Raw genomic sequence first — 13802 nt, forward strand, 5'->3', positions numbered from 1 at the left:
TCTGGTCAGGATGCCTCCTGGGGGCATGTCCTGCCGGCAGGAGGCCCCCGTGTCGACCCAGGACATGTTGGAAAGGTAACATCTCTAATCTGGTCCGGGAACGCCTTGGGGTCCTGCCGGAGGAGCTGGTGGAGGTGGCCGGGGAGAGGACGGTCTGGAGCTCCCTAGCTGGGATGCTGCCCCCGCGACCCGGACCCGGATAAGCGGAGAAAGATGACGACGACGACACACAAATCTAGATACACCCCCACAAATCTAGATACACACACCCACACACACACAGACACACAAATCTAGATACTCTTTCTAAGAGAATGTTTCCTGATAAATCCCTTAGGTATTGCAATTAAACAATCTGATATCACTTTTCAGCTTAGCCCCTCTGAATTCAAGTATTTAGGAGCCAATGTACCTCGTACTTTATCCTCTTTATGTACTTTAAACTTCTGACCTCTGATCACCCAGCTCAAATTTGATTTCCAAAGGTGAAATTTGGCTGCAATTAATGGACAAAATCATTAAAAATTGATGAAGTAATGCGTTGCCAATGCATTTTGTCATCAATTTGTTGTGTTGTGCAACTTTTTTTCGTGTCGCACAACCTTTATTTAACAGTCAATGCGCGCAGCTCATCTGTAGGTGGCAACTGAGCAGACCGAGGCAGAACAAGAGAGAAAGCCGGACTTTTGATGAGGAACAACACACTTAGAACACGGCAGAAGTAGAAAGACCTAATAAAATGAAAACTTCAACAGTTTGGGAGCACTTAATATTAAAACATGCATAGACCTTTGTCTTTTGAAGTGTCTCATGATTCTTATCTTGAGGGGTGCGATATAAAAAATGATTATTTCTTCTTGACTAGGAGCTGACCAAGAGGGAAGTGGAGTATTTGACTCTGTCCAGGGACACCACAGAAACGGACCTAAAGCAGAGGAGAGAGATCCGCTCTGGGACGGCCTTCTACGTAGACCAGGTAATGTGGATTCTGGGTTTTCCACATGTTTTAAGCATCACCAGGCCTAGTTTGTACTTCCTGTTTACACACTTTTTGACTTCCTGATCAAAAAGTGTTGCACAGACATGCACACATATCAACAGTAGGGCCTATAACAATACTTTTTAATTGGTACATGTATATTTAGGTTTAATTTTAAGAGGAAAAACGTACTTAAATATTTTATTTACTTAGCACCTTACAACAGTATAGAACTGGTCAAAGTGCGTCACAGAATTAAAATACATCAAAACTAAAACTTAAAACTGGAACTGAAAGGCTCTCATGCTGAATTGCACATAGAAAGAAAAGGCCATGCCCCGGGGATGGATGAGATCCACCCAGATTTCCTTAAGGCTCTGGATGTTGAGGGGCTGTGTTGGCGCGGCTCTGCAGTATCTCGTGGACATCAGGGGCAGTTCCACTTGATTGGCAGACTGGGCTTGTGGTCCCCCCATTTACAAAGGGGGCCACAGAGCAGCATGTGTTAGTGGGACGGTGGTTCAAACTTTTGCTGCCTTTTTTTTGTTAAATGCAGGAAGGGCCAACGTGTCTGACAGCTGCAGACCCTGAAACTGCAGATTCACACCTGCGCCATCAGCAGAAGTGAGAATCTGCAGCAGCAGTAGGCTTCATTTGGCGGGCTCCAGCTCTACAGCTGTGCCTTTCTCCTCGGCCCGGCCAAGAAAAGTTTATGATCAGTCATTCTGTTGATGACACTCCTCGTGCACGTGTGCAGATCATTCTCTTGGCTCAGGGTGCAACCCAGGCTGCGTCTGTTTCAGATGTGTCCTTGGCCAAGACAGGTTCACCTGCTGGTGGTGTTCAGACGGATTTAGAAACCGCCATTGAAATGCTTCTGTGAAGTTTTATTCTCTTACAATAGCAATGAGTGAGTGGGTTAGGATAGAGACCGTAGATGATCACATCACCTGTGGTTCTTTCTCTAGTGTGCTGTCAGAGCAGCGACGCAAGGCCGAGTCCTGGTCCTGGAGGGGCTGGAGAAGGCAGAGAGGAATGTTCTTCCTATCCTCAACAACCTCCTGGAGAACCGAGAGATGCAGCTGGAGGATGGACGCTTCCTGATGTCAGCTGAGCGTTATGACAAGCTGCTGCAGGTTAGAGCAACTTCATGGCGTGTGGCTGACTCCACAGTCCTCACATGTTTAGGAAGGCTGTTGCCATAAAAATGATTGTTTACATTACATAAATGTTTACATACGAACTACCTTAATAAAAGCTGTCAGGTGGTAAAAACAGGTGTTCTCTGGTCGTCAGGAGCACACCAAAGAGGAACTGGACAGCTGGAAGATTGTCCGCGTGAGCGAGGACTTTTGGGTCATTGCTCTTGGTCTTCCTGTTCCCAAATACAAGGGTAACCCACTGGATCCTCCTCTTCGCTCTCGCTTCCAGGCCAAAGACATCTACTATCTCCCTTTCAAGGTCAGTACTCCAGAACCCGAGCCAGATGCAAAAACGCGTACTCGGCCCAGGCGCACCTTCACGCTGTTCAATGCTGTCTCGTGCTGAGAGGAGGTCAGGAAGACTTAACAGCGATCTCCTTTGTGTCTCCAGGAGCAGTTGGACATCTTGTACTCTGCAGGACCAAACGTTGCTGCTGAGAGGTAACTCTAAGATTGGAGGACAAAGCCTGCCAGGTCTCTTGACTTTAATGTAGTGTGCTGTTGTTGGTGTCAGGGTGTCCCAGCTGCTGTCCCTCGCCACCACTCTCTGCACCCAGCAATCCTCCAGCCTTGGCCTCCCAGACTTTCCTGTGGACAACTTGGTTCCTGCTCTCCAAGTTCTGGTGAGACTAAGAGATAAAAGCCCTGGATGCTTGCGGGAAGACTAGTCCTAATGTTTGTCTTCTGCTGCAGGATATGTTCCCCATGCTGTCCTCCCAGCAGCTGCTCCACAGACTGTACCCCTACAGGAGCATTGTGGGAAAGGATGGGTGTGCAGCAGTGGAGGGCTTGTTGAGTGTAGGTGGACCTGGACCTGTTAGTGGCTTTGGTTTAGGGTGTTCTCGCTAAGGTGTGTGATGTCACTCCACAGAGATTTGAGCTTCTGGATGGCCAGCAGAAGTCAGCTGTCAGTACCGTTGTCGACGTGTCCAGGACAGAAGAAGACCTGGCAGATGTCACGCTGCGGGTTGGTGTGAAGGACATCACCTTCCAGGTATGAACTCTGACAAAACTACTACTGACTCACAAAGCATCCAGTTTGAGTTTCAGGTCAGAGGTCATGACCCGTGTACATTTTAGCTAGACTAGGAGTCATGTGACCTGTAAAGTTTGAGTCAGAGTGATAGTTAGCATGGAGGAGCGATGGAGCAACAGATACAGGTCCTGCTGGAGCGAAGCGTTCACCGGTCTCAGTGAGAGAGAGAGAGAGGGGGGGGGGGGTCTCTCTGAATGAATGAATACCGGAACATTTTCAGTGAATAATGATTCATGGAGACGGCGGGAACAAGCAGTAAAAGAGTTTACAGTTTTTAAAACAGTTTCCAGCCCAAAACGGGAGAATTAACAGGTGTGAAAGTTTTCACTGACAGTTTATCCACAGGATCAGGATCACATCACAACTCCGCCGCTCCAGGTTTCTCCACTGAGTGACTTCCTGTCTTCTGCACATGCGGGTCGCTTTGAGGCCGCGGAGCGTTCACACTGGAGAGAGTCTGATGTTGCATTTCAGTCGCCATGTGAACGGCCACACACACAAATCAGATTTACTCCCAAAATCTGAACAGAGCATCAAGTCCTGCAGTGTGAACGTAGCCCAAATGATCAGTCTTTCTTTCTTTCTTTCTTTCTTTCTTTCTTTCTTTCTTTCTTTCTTTCTTTCTTTCTTTCTTTCTTTCTTTCTTTCTTTCTTTCTTTCTTTCTTTCTTTCTTTTCTTTTCTTTTCTTTTCTTTTCTTTTCTTTTCTTTCTTTCTTTCTTTCTTTCTTTCTTTCTTTCTTTCTTTCTTTCTTTCTTTCTTTCTTTCTTTCTTTCTTTCTTTCCTGTTTTCCTTTTTTCTTTCTTTCCTGTTTTCCTTTTTTCCTTCTGCTCAGGCAAGAGGAGAGAAATAAAAAGACATGAGTTTTCTGATACCGAGTTCGTCCCTGCAGTGACCAATGGCACGCAGAAATATAGATAAGGAGCACAAGAAAGAAAAAGTCTAAACCAGAGGAGGAGTGTGTTGTTGGAACAAAAAAGAAAAACTTTATGGGCGTAAACATCCCAGCTGCTGTTCAAGAGACAGAAGAGAGAATAATTGTGTCTGGGTGTGGACTGGAGGTGGAATTTTACATCAGCATCAATATTATTCATTACATTTAATTCAACTTTATGTATAAAGTGCCAAATCACAACAAGAGTCGTCTCAAGGACCTTCACACAGTAAACAGTACAGGTCAGGTCATTAAGCCAATCAGTAACAAGTTTCCTATATAAGTAACCCAGCAGGTTGCATCGAGTCACTGACTAGTGTCAGTCTTTACAGCAATCCTCATACTAAGCAAGCATGCAGCGACAGTGGAGAGGAAAACTCCCTGTTACAAACCATCTTCCCAGGCTAGCCTAACTCTTCAACAGATGTTATATCTCAGGGTTGACTTGTATTTCTATTTGTGTGGGCGTGACACCAGCCACTCTTTGAAATGCCCTCACTCTGTAGTAGCTGATTAGCAATCACCGCTAACCTAGACTCTGATTCTGGCAAAACCAACTTTACGCAGCTCAAGGGAGACTCAGTTTACTCACAACGCACCCTCAGTCCATGAAGCTTACGTACACTTCAGGTTAAGACCCTTGCCAGCTGTTCCTTTGATGCTGAGGAGACAGCTGACTTTACCTGTAGCCTAGGATGGAGGAAACATATCAATTACACCTAGGGACGACATTTACAACCAGCATCTCACCTTTGCTCGATTACCGACAGGAGGAGACCCCACTCGTAAATCCTTTTTTCATTCCACGAATCCGAGGAACTAGGTTTTATTTCACACAGATGAAAAAAGAATAATAATCCAAACAAAATCCCGACAAAGCAGGTTCAAAAGTGAAACAACTCTTTGCCAATAAACCGAGTTATGGCAAAGTTGAGCTGAATAAGCTCTCCAAAAATGACACTAGGTCAGATTATCACAGACAAAAAGCTCAAAGCAAAAGCTTCCTTCTTTCCATCTCTCTACCTCACACACTCTTCCCATCAAAGGCCAATTCACCTAAAAACTCTCAAAAGCCTTTCTCCAAAAAAGCTCAGTCCATGACTGACTGACTCTCACTCATCCCATCAAGCTCAACTCTTAAACAGACCCAATATCTTCCTTTTATTCACTCTGTCCCCCCTCCCTCACAGTCATTTCTTTGTTTACTGCTTCAGACTTCAGACTTCCTGGTCACGTGTTCCTCTGCTTCTTGTTACTTCTCCACCGGCCCCGAAGAGACCATAAATCTTGGATGTCATAATGTCACCTTTTCTTCTCCCAGTCTTAATGGTCATCTCCAGCTGGTCAGCAGAGGGAGACGTGGTTACCCCTCCCTTTTCTTCTGCCCAGGGTCAACTGGTCATCTCCAACATTAGCTGGACAAGATATCTTATTTATATGTTTATAGCATCTTGACCAACTCCACAGAGGATAATGGATACATACATGCTTACTCCCAACATCTGTTCTGGTCAAAACAGGTTATATCCACAACATGAATCGTTTGACCATATCAGCAGAGTGAAGGCACATCACTAATTTACGACATCACAGTTCAGAGGGCTAGAAGGCTGCCTGGACACGCACGCACGCACGCGCACACACACACACACACACACACACACACACGCACACACACACGCACGCACGATAATAGAAGGTAACAGGCCTTTAGCTTGGTTTCACACACACACACAGAAACACCTTGTAGAAACATAATCCAGACTTAATTCCATACATTAACAAGTCTGATTATACTCCATACAACACCCCCTTTTAACAGGAAAAGTTCTCCAGAGGATCCTGGCTCAGTATAGGCAGCCTAAGTCACGTCTGCATCATGGGTCCCCGGAAGAAGGAAAAATCCACCAGCATCTGCACCTGCAGCTGCTGAGATCAGAAACGGGGATCCGTGCTGCAACCTGAGCAATTAATCCACACATTTCCAGTAGAACACATTTGACAAAGATTTTTGCAATAATCAGATTTTTATTTTACTTTTGCTAAGTTAACTATAGATTACTTCACAGAAAGTGGGGAAGACTTGCCAACAAATTTAAAAGCCGTCCTTCGTTAAGTACAAGTCAGGCAGGATGTCTCACCGGCTGCTTCCAGTGCGACGTGAGTTACCAACAGCTCGTGAGCTATGTGTTGGAGACTAGGGATGTGCCGGATACTCATTTCAGACGAGTATCCGGTACGGATAAAGCATTTTTGACGAGTACGAGCATGAAATGAGTAAAACTCGTAAATATCTGTAATCGCGCTGAAGGAAAATCCTCATTGGGTAACTGACAAAGAGTGCCCGCCTCTCCCTACACACAAAACTCTGCAGCCGGGACCTCAGTCCTAGGCCACACCCACTCCGAGTACAGATACAGATACAGATAGTGGTGTACTCGCTCATCCCTATTGGAGACCCTGGTGTAACGTAACCTGTATGCTCCACACAGACACAACTTGGTACAAAATGCTGGTTTTGTTGGAAATTCTGCTCATCTTTATGGCTTTTTGTCAGAACCAGGAAATGGCTGCAGGCTGTGAAGTGGAAAAAGTGGTTGGGCTGAGCTGCATTAGTCCAAGTTCCTGTGAATAGTGCCCTTGGAAAACCAGTTTAAGATTTCCTCTGTGTAACACACAATCTAATTCCAGCTGCAAAGTGCTGGGAGTCTGGACTGGTCTCAGCGGGATGTATGTTTCTGGGCTGTGATGTACCAGTTAAGGCTCACTGACAGTTGTCAATAAATAATCTGCCCCTTCAGGTTCCAGTGGGTAGCAGAAAGCTGCGTGGACCCAACAGGAGCCGAACCTTCATCAGCACGCCAAGCCATGCCCAATTGCTGGCTGACATGATGCAGTCTCACATGGTGAAAGACATGTGTCTGATCGGAGCCAAGGTACTAGACATGCTGCTTTTCACATGACAGGACTTTTGCTGAACTTCCTAAGTGTGTGTGTGTGTGTGTGTGTGTGTGTGTGTGTGTGTGTGTGTGTGTGCGTGCGTGCGTGCGTGCGTGCTTTTCAGGGCTGTGGAAAGTCTGTGATTGCTAGAGAGTTTGCTGAGCTGTTGGGTTACAGCATAGAACCAGTTATGCTCTACCAGGTGAGTCGGAACCAGCTGAACTGTCCAGCCCCCACTTCAACCAATTTCATCAGAGATCCCCCCATCACCAGCTTCTGTTTTGTCTACTTGTTTTACATCCAGGACATGACAGCCAGGGACCTTCTCCAGCAAAGATACACCCTCCCCAATGGAGACACAGCCTGGAGGCCGTCCCCGCTGGTGTCTGCTGCCATCCAGGGCAAACTGCTGGTCCTAGATGGGATCCACAGGGTCAACTTGGGAACACTGGCTGTGCTCTCCAGGTCCTCCACATCATTTCTGGGATTATGCTTTAAGTTGGTAGTCCAGTTGTTTGTCTCAATTCCAGGTGTGTTCTCTCCCAGGCTGCTCCATGACCGAGAATTGGACCTGTATGATGGGACTAGACTACTGAGGTGGGACCGGTACCAGAATCTGAAGGAGAAGCTGCAATTCAGTGACCAACAAATGCACGACAGGTAGACAGACGTGCACGCGTGCACACACACACAAGCCAGTCCAACATGCTAGCTAGAAGGACAGCAGCACCAATCTGCTCAGCAAAAGAGAAGTTATTCAGGAATGTTGTCCGTTACATTTTTCCAGTGTTATATTCATTTGTACATGCAGCAATATACATGGTAGCACATTGTTATAGGGAGCCTAAGTCACTTCCGGACCATGGGTCCCCAGAAGAACGGAAAACTGAATGCAAGTCAACGGGGCTAAAAACGCTATTTTCTAATTCCGCTTGTTTTGTGCCATGGATTTCACACATGATGTCCGTGAATTTTAAAGATACATTTTGATACCAAGAACGTGTTTATTTTCGAACAGGGTGAAACGATATTTTAGGTTTTGTGTGAAAATAAATCCAGGACTACAAATGCGCTTCACGAATGTGACGTCATCGAACCAGACACGGAGAAAACTGAGGGAAAACGGCTGTAAGTTCTGCAAACTTCCCACAGGAGGAAAGAACCTCCATAAATCTTTTCATGTGGTAAGTAGCAGCTACACTAGAGGAGAGGAGATTATGTGGTGACGTCACGTATGCGACGTGCCGATTTCTGATTTGTAATTACTAACTTTACAAGCTGATAAATCTCAAAGTACGTGACAGGCATGGTCGAAACACCCATCATTAATTTTCATCTAAATTGCAGTACAACATATGTGTGATCCAGGGCTTAAGGCAAAGCGGGTTAGAAAATGGCGTTTTTAGCCCCGTTGACATGCATTTATTTTTTCGTTCTCACCTCTAAGCCCTGTGGCCAAGGAGATGTGAAAGTTGTGGGACATTTCGGCCCACAGGAGGTATTTGGGCCAGCTGGATGGTTGGGAGGAGGCAAAGCATTGGAGGTATCGGTCCAGTTGCTGATTTGCCTGCTCTGTCTGGCTGTTGGGTTGGTACCCAGATGAGAGGCTTCTACTAGCCAACCAGATGACAGAGCACCTTCCAGAATTTGGACATGAACTGGGGTCCCCGATCTGAAACAGTGTCCTGGGGGAAACTCTGGAGGCGCACAACATGTTCCAGGAGGACCTCGGCTTTCTGCTTGGCTGTGGGCAGGCCGGGAAGGGCCAGTAAATGGACAGCCTTGGAGAATCTGTCGACAATGGTTAGGATGGTCTCGAGTTGGACAAGGGGTTATCCTGTGACAAAGTCTAGACCAATGTGGGACCACGGTCTGTGTGGAACCGGGAGAAGCTGTAAAGTTCCAGTCGGGGGTTGATTCTGGGACTTCGTAATCCTGATCCTGTGGATAAACTGAGCAGGCGCAGGTGGGATGGGTGGCCACATATTCCTGAATGTCCTTGCCCACAGAGGGCCACCAGAGGGCATGCTGTTGGAACTGGAGGGTGTGGGCACGTCCTTGGTGACCAGAGAGGCGAGAGGCGTGCCCTCAGGGCGGCAGGCGGTCGACAGGTTGGGAGGAGTGCCTGCAGGAGCGGGATTGTTGGGCATAGCGGCTCAGATGCTTTCCTCCAATGACCAGTGGTGGGCAGCCACGAATCTCTTGGCCGGCAGGATGGGCAGCGGTTCTCTGATGAGGTGGGCTGAGTGTAATGGCGAGAGAGGGCATCTGCCTTCAGGTTATTTGAGCCGGGGCGGTAAGCCAGGTGAAAGTGAAAATGTTAGAGAAACAGTGCCCAACAGGCTTGGCAGGGATTGAGTAGTTTGGCGGTTTGAATGTGGATAAGGTTTTGGTGGTCTGTCCAGATGGTAAATGGGTCTGTCACGCCCAACAGCCACTGCCACCATTTTTCCAGCACCCATTTGATTGCCAGGAGCTTTCTGTCCTCCACCCTGTAATTTCTCTGGGTTGAGGAGAATTTACGGGAGAAGTAAGTGCAGGGATGTAGCTTAGTCAGGGCTGCTTTGAGATAGAATGGCCCCTGCTCCTACTTCCGAGGAATCCACCTCCACCATGAAGGGCTTTGCTGGATCTGGGTAGATGAAGATGGAAACGGTGGTGAAGTGGTGGACAAGGGTGTGAAACTCGCGTGGCCTCTGGGGTGAGACAGAAAGAGCGGGTCTGGTTGGAGGACTTGGTAAGGGCTGTGAGAAGGGCCAAAATGGTGCTGAAACCTCAAATGAAATGGCAGTAGAAGTTGGAGAATCCCAGGAAGCTTTGTAGTTGTTTGAGAGAAGTGGGTAGGGGCCATTAGGCCACTGCCTGGACTTTCTGGGGGTCCATGGACAGACCATGGGACAAGATGATGAACCCCAGGAAAGAGGTGGTCTCCTGATGGAAAGCACACTTCTCCAACTTGCAGTAGAGCGGGTTCTCCTTGAGGCGGGAGAGGATGGCTTGGACATGTGTGATATGCCCCTCAAGGGCCAGGAATAAATGAGTATATCGTCAAGATAGACGAAGACCCATCTGCCCAACATATCTTGCAGTACGTCAGTGATCAGGCACTGGAAGACTGCGGGACTATTGCATAGGCCAAAAGGCCTCACCAGGTACTCCCAGTACCTGTCGGGGTGATGAAGATGGTCTTCCATTCATCACCCTCCTTGATTCTGACTAGATTGTGAGTGCTGCGCAGGTCCAATTTAGTGAAAATAGTGGATTGGGACAAAGCGTCCAGGGCATCAAAGGAATGTTGTTGGGTAATTTTTATATTACTCCCATATTACCTCAAAGAGAGTTCAGAGCACACACAGAGGGATTAGATTGATCATTTGGTAAATTGTAATCCTGCCAACAACAAACGACAACAAATACTTTGCAAAGGGTGAGAGAAATCAAATACACACCAGAGACGGAGGTCAGTTTGCTCTCACACTCAGGCAAAGCCTTGGAGCTCCTTTTATTTAGGAAAGCACACCCAGATAAACCCCCACCCACAATTCGTCAGAACCAGCTGACCGGGGTAACCTAATCAACTGATTGTTGGACCTTCATCTTGTCTCAGGAAGTTACAGATAACAGGAGGGTGATCAAAGAGGTCATTCTTCACCACTCTAAAATGTGATCAAAGATGATGACCCTCCGTTTAAACAAACACCTACACTGTTACATCAATAACCCTGTGACGTCAAAATCAGTTATATCCATCAAATGTGAGTGCCGATCACTGATCGTGACCTTATTTAGACCCCGATAATCAATACAGGGTCAAAGGTCCCCCTCCTTATTCTTTACAAAAAAGAAACCCGCTGCCCCTGGTGAGGTGGATGGGTGGATGAACCCGCACAGGAGGGCCTCAGACATGTGGGCATCCATGGCCTGGGTCTCTACTGGAGACAGTGAGAAGAAGTGGCCCAGAGGGGGGACAGTGCTGGGCAGAGGTTTGATCTCGAGGTCGTATGGGCGATGAGGAGCTAGGGCGTTAGGTCATGATACCTGGAAGGAATCTGTGACAGGTCGACGTTCTCAGGAACGGGAAGGTCGGGCCCTGAGATAGGCTGAAGAGTTTGATGGGTGTGGCAAGAAGCACCCTAGGTGAGCACCCGACTTGAGGACCAAGAAATCTGGGGGTTGTTTCACAGAAACCAGGAGTGTCACAGGATCAGTGGAGACATGGGAGCAGTGATGATGAGGAATTGGTGGGTGTCCGAGTGTTGGTGGGCGCTCATGCGGAAATCGGCTGTCTCTTGGTGGACTGGACATGGTTTGAGAGGGGTCCTGTCCACGGACGTTACCGGGATGACTTGACTAAGAATGTCAGGGGAATGTGAAACCGGACGGCCAGGTGTTGATCCATAAAACAGTCGGCAGCTCCAGCGTCCAGAAGAGTCTCCAACTCTACGGGTCCCTGGGCTAGACGTAGAGTGACCGGGAGCAGGGTGTGGGTCGAAGCGGTTCTGGTTACTCCAAGTAGGACCCGTCTGCTGCTGTCTGCTTGGAGTCGGCATTTCCTGGCCAGAGGGGGCAGGAGACATGTCAGTGGCCAGTGTCTCCACAGTAGGCACACAGACCTTCCCAGTTGCGTCTCTCCCTTTACTCAGGGTTGAGATGTCCTAGCTACATGGGTTTGTCAGGGGACAATGTGTTAGCTGGGCGAGGATGTGCGGAGGCACCTGCTGGCAGCAGTTTGGTGGGTTTGCGGGTGAAGAGGTGCAGGTCCATCTGATGGGCAAGATCGACCGACTCATCAAGGGTCTTCTGGCCGATCATCCTGTCTGGGATCCGGGGTGAGAGTGTCTGCAGGTAGACAGCTTTCAAAGTGTCATCACCCCACTTTAGCTTGGTGTCAGTGGTTTGGAACCAGGAGGTATACTGGGCTACAGTCTGGCACCCCTGTCGAAGCTGGAGGAGATGGGCCTCTGTCAGGATCTTGCCACTTGGGGGATCAAACGCCTTCTTCAGTTCCGCCACAGAGACATCGTAGTCATTTCAGGCCTCTGATTTCTTGTTGTACAGTACGGCAGCCCACTCCTGGACTCGTCCGGTGAGTAAGGAGGTGAGTAGAACCTGGAAGTAGCACCTGGAAGCAGGCTGTGGCGTAGCGGGTGGGTTGGCACTCAAACTTCATGGATAGGGTAGTTAACATCCCTTCGGGAGAGCTGTGGGTTCCATCCCATTTTTCAGGGAGGCTGAGCAGTGGTAGCTCCCGTTCTCTGGAGGTCTGACGCTGAGCGGCTGAGAGCTGGAGGACCACTGTGGCTATTGAATCCACTTTGGAGGCCGGGGTTCTACGGTGGCTCCCATCTGAGCTACCTGTGACAGCAGGCCTTCAAACTCTGCTGGGTCAATTCTAGACTCAGTCATCCTGTTTGGTATGGCTGGAGCTGAGCTGACTTAGTGGGAGTTTGAGTGTTGGGTGTCTTTAAAACTAAACGCGGAGTGGCTGATGCTGGGCGAGACCAGCATGCAATTTAATCTAAGAGCTTGAGTGTGCAACTCGTACAGCAGCGAGAGCGCATGGCAGTTCCAAAAAGGAGACAAGGCTGACTTACTTGGAATCAGCAGGTTAGATGAACTCTGGACACGGTTTGGTGAGAACGAGGACTGAGTGAGGTGGAGTTGTGCTGCTCTTCCCTTTCTAGAGATATCGTGTGACGGGAGCAGGACGTCTGGCGCCGATAACTGCATGGTGGCGCAGTGGTTAGCACTGTTGCCTCGCAGCACGAAGGTTGCAGGTTCGAAACTCGGCTGCGGCCTTTCTGCGTGGAGTTGCATGTTCTCCCCATGCATGCGTGGGTTTCTTCCGGGTACTCCGGTTTCCCCCACAGATCACAACATGCCCTATAGGTTATAAACTGTAAGTCGCTTTGGATAAAAGTGTATGTCAAATAAATAAACATGAACATAAACATAACGCTGGGTAGTGGAGTCCTGCTGGCAGGAGTGGGTAGATTGTCCTCTGGATGAGGATTGTGAGTGTTGAAAGAGGAAGCGCGTGACAGGATCCATGCTTCCATGTTGTTGACACCAAATTCTAACCCTACCCTTCGAATGTTGCATTAGAAATTGAGACTCAACAGGCCAGGCAACATTTTTCCAATCTTCTTTTGTCTACTTTTGGTGAGTCGGTTTATATTGTAGCCTCAGACCAGCCACCAGTGGGGTCTTTCCTTATTTCTCACTGTATTCACAATAAATTCAAAGATTTTGTGGGCATTGTCTTCTATTTCCTTGTTTCATTCTTCCCTCTCCTATCACTTGCACTGGCGTGTCTGTCATTTCCGCTGGTGTGCCTGACTGCTGCTTCATCTGCTGCTTTTGCCTGCGTAATGATTAGTGCCTCTGTGGATTGATGGAAGAGGAATACACATTCAGCCATCATTTATACTGAGCCAACCCCCACAAAGTCAAAAGGCGTCCATTGTCGAAACTTCAAGTTAAATTCGGGGTGGGGGTAATTGAGAGGTGAGATACAAATTTAGCCCTCTGAGGATTTTGCAAACACATCAGCATATTGCCACTGCTTTGGGAGGGAGTGGTGTCACTGATCAGTGCCAAAAAGCATTCACAGTAACATTAAAGTTTTATTGTATCATAATTTAATCCATTCAGAGCATGAGAGCAGCTGCGTGATGTAAAATGTTAGCATTGTTGCTTCGCAGCACGAAGG

General features: G+C 48.0%; 1 protein-coding gene across 1 annotated transcript in view; it reads left to right on the forward strand.

Moving 5' to 3' along the window:
- Nucleotides 1-13802, forward strand: part of vwa8 (von Willebrand factor A domain containing 8) — a 132688-nt gene that overhangs the window by 8743 nt on the left and 110143 nt on the right. The window contains exons 4-14 of the mRNA XM_054746534.2: nt 866-976; nt 1948-2115; nt 2276-2440; nt 2573-2622; nt 2696-2804; nt 2875-2979; nt 3053-3175; nt 6952-7086; nt 7215-7292; nt 7395-7555; nt 7637-7750. Coding sequence (XP_054602509.1) covers nt 866-976; nt 1948-2115; nt 2276-2440; nt 2573-2622; nt 2696-2804; nt 2875-2979; nt 3053-3175; nt 6952-7086; nt 7215-7292; nt 7395-7555; nt 7637-7750 — 1319 coding nt within the window. The remainder of the gene's footprint in view (nt 1-865; nt 977-1947; nt 2116-2275; nt 2441-2572; nt 2623-2695; nt 2805-2874; nt 2980-3052; nt 3176-6951; nt 7087-7214; nt 7293-7394; nt 7556-7636; nt 7751-13802) is intronic.

Source organism: Nothobranchius furzeri, chromosome 14 (assembly GCF_043380555.1).
Source record: "Nothobranchius furzeri strain GRZ-AD chromosome 14, NfurGRZ-RIMD1, whole genome shotgun sequence".
Classification (NCBI taxonomy): Eukaryota; Metazoa; Chordata; class Actinopteri; order Cyprinodontiformes; family Nothobranchiidae; genus Nothobranchius; species Nothobranchius furzeri.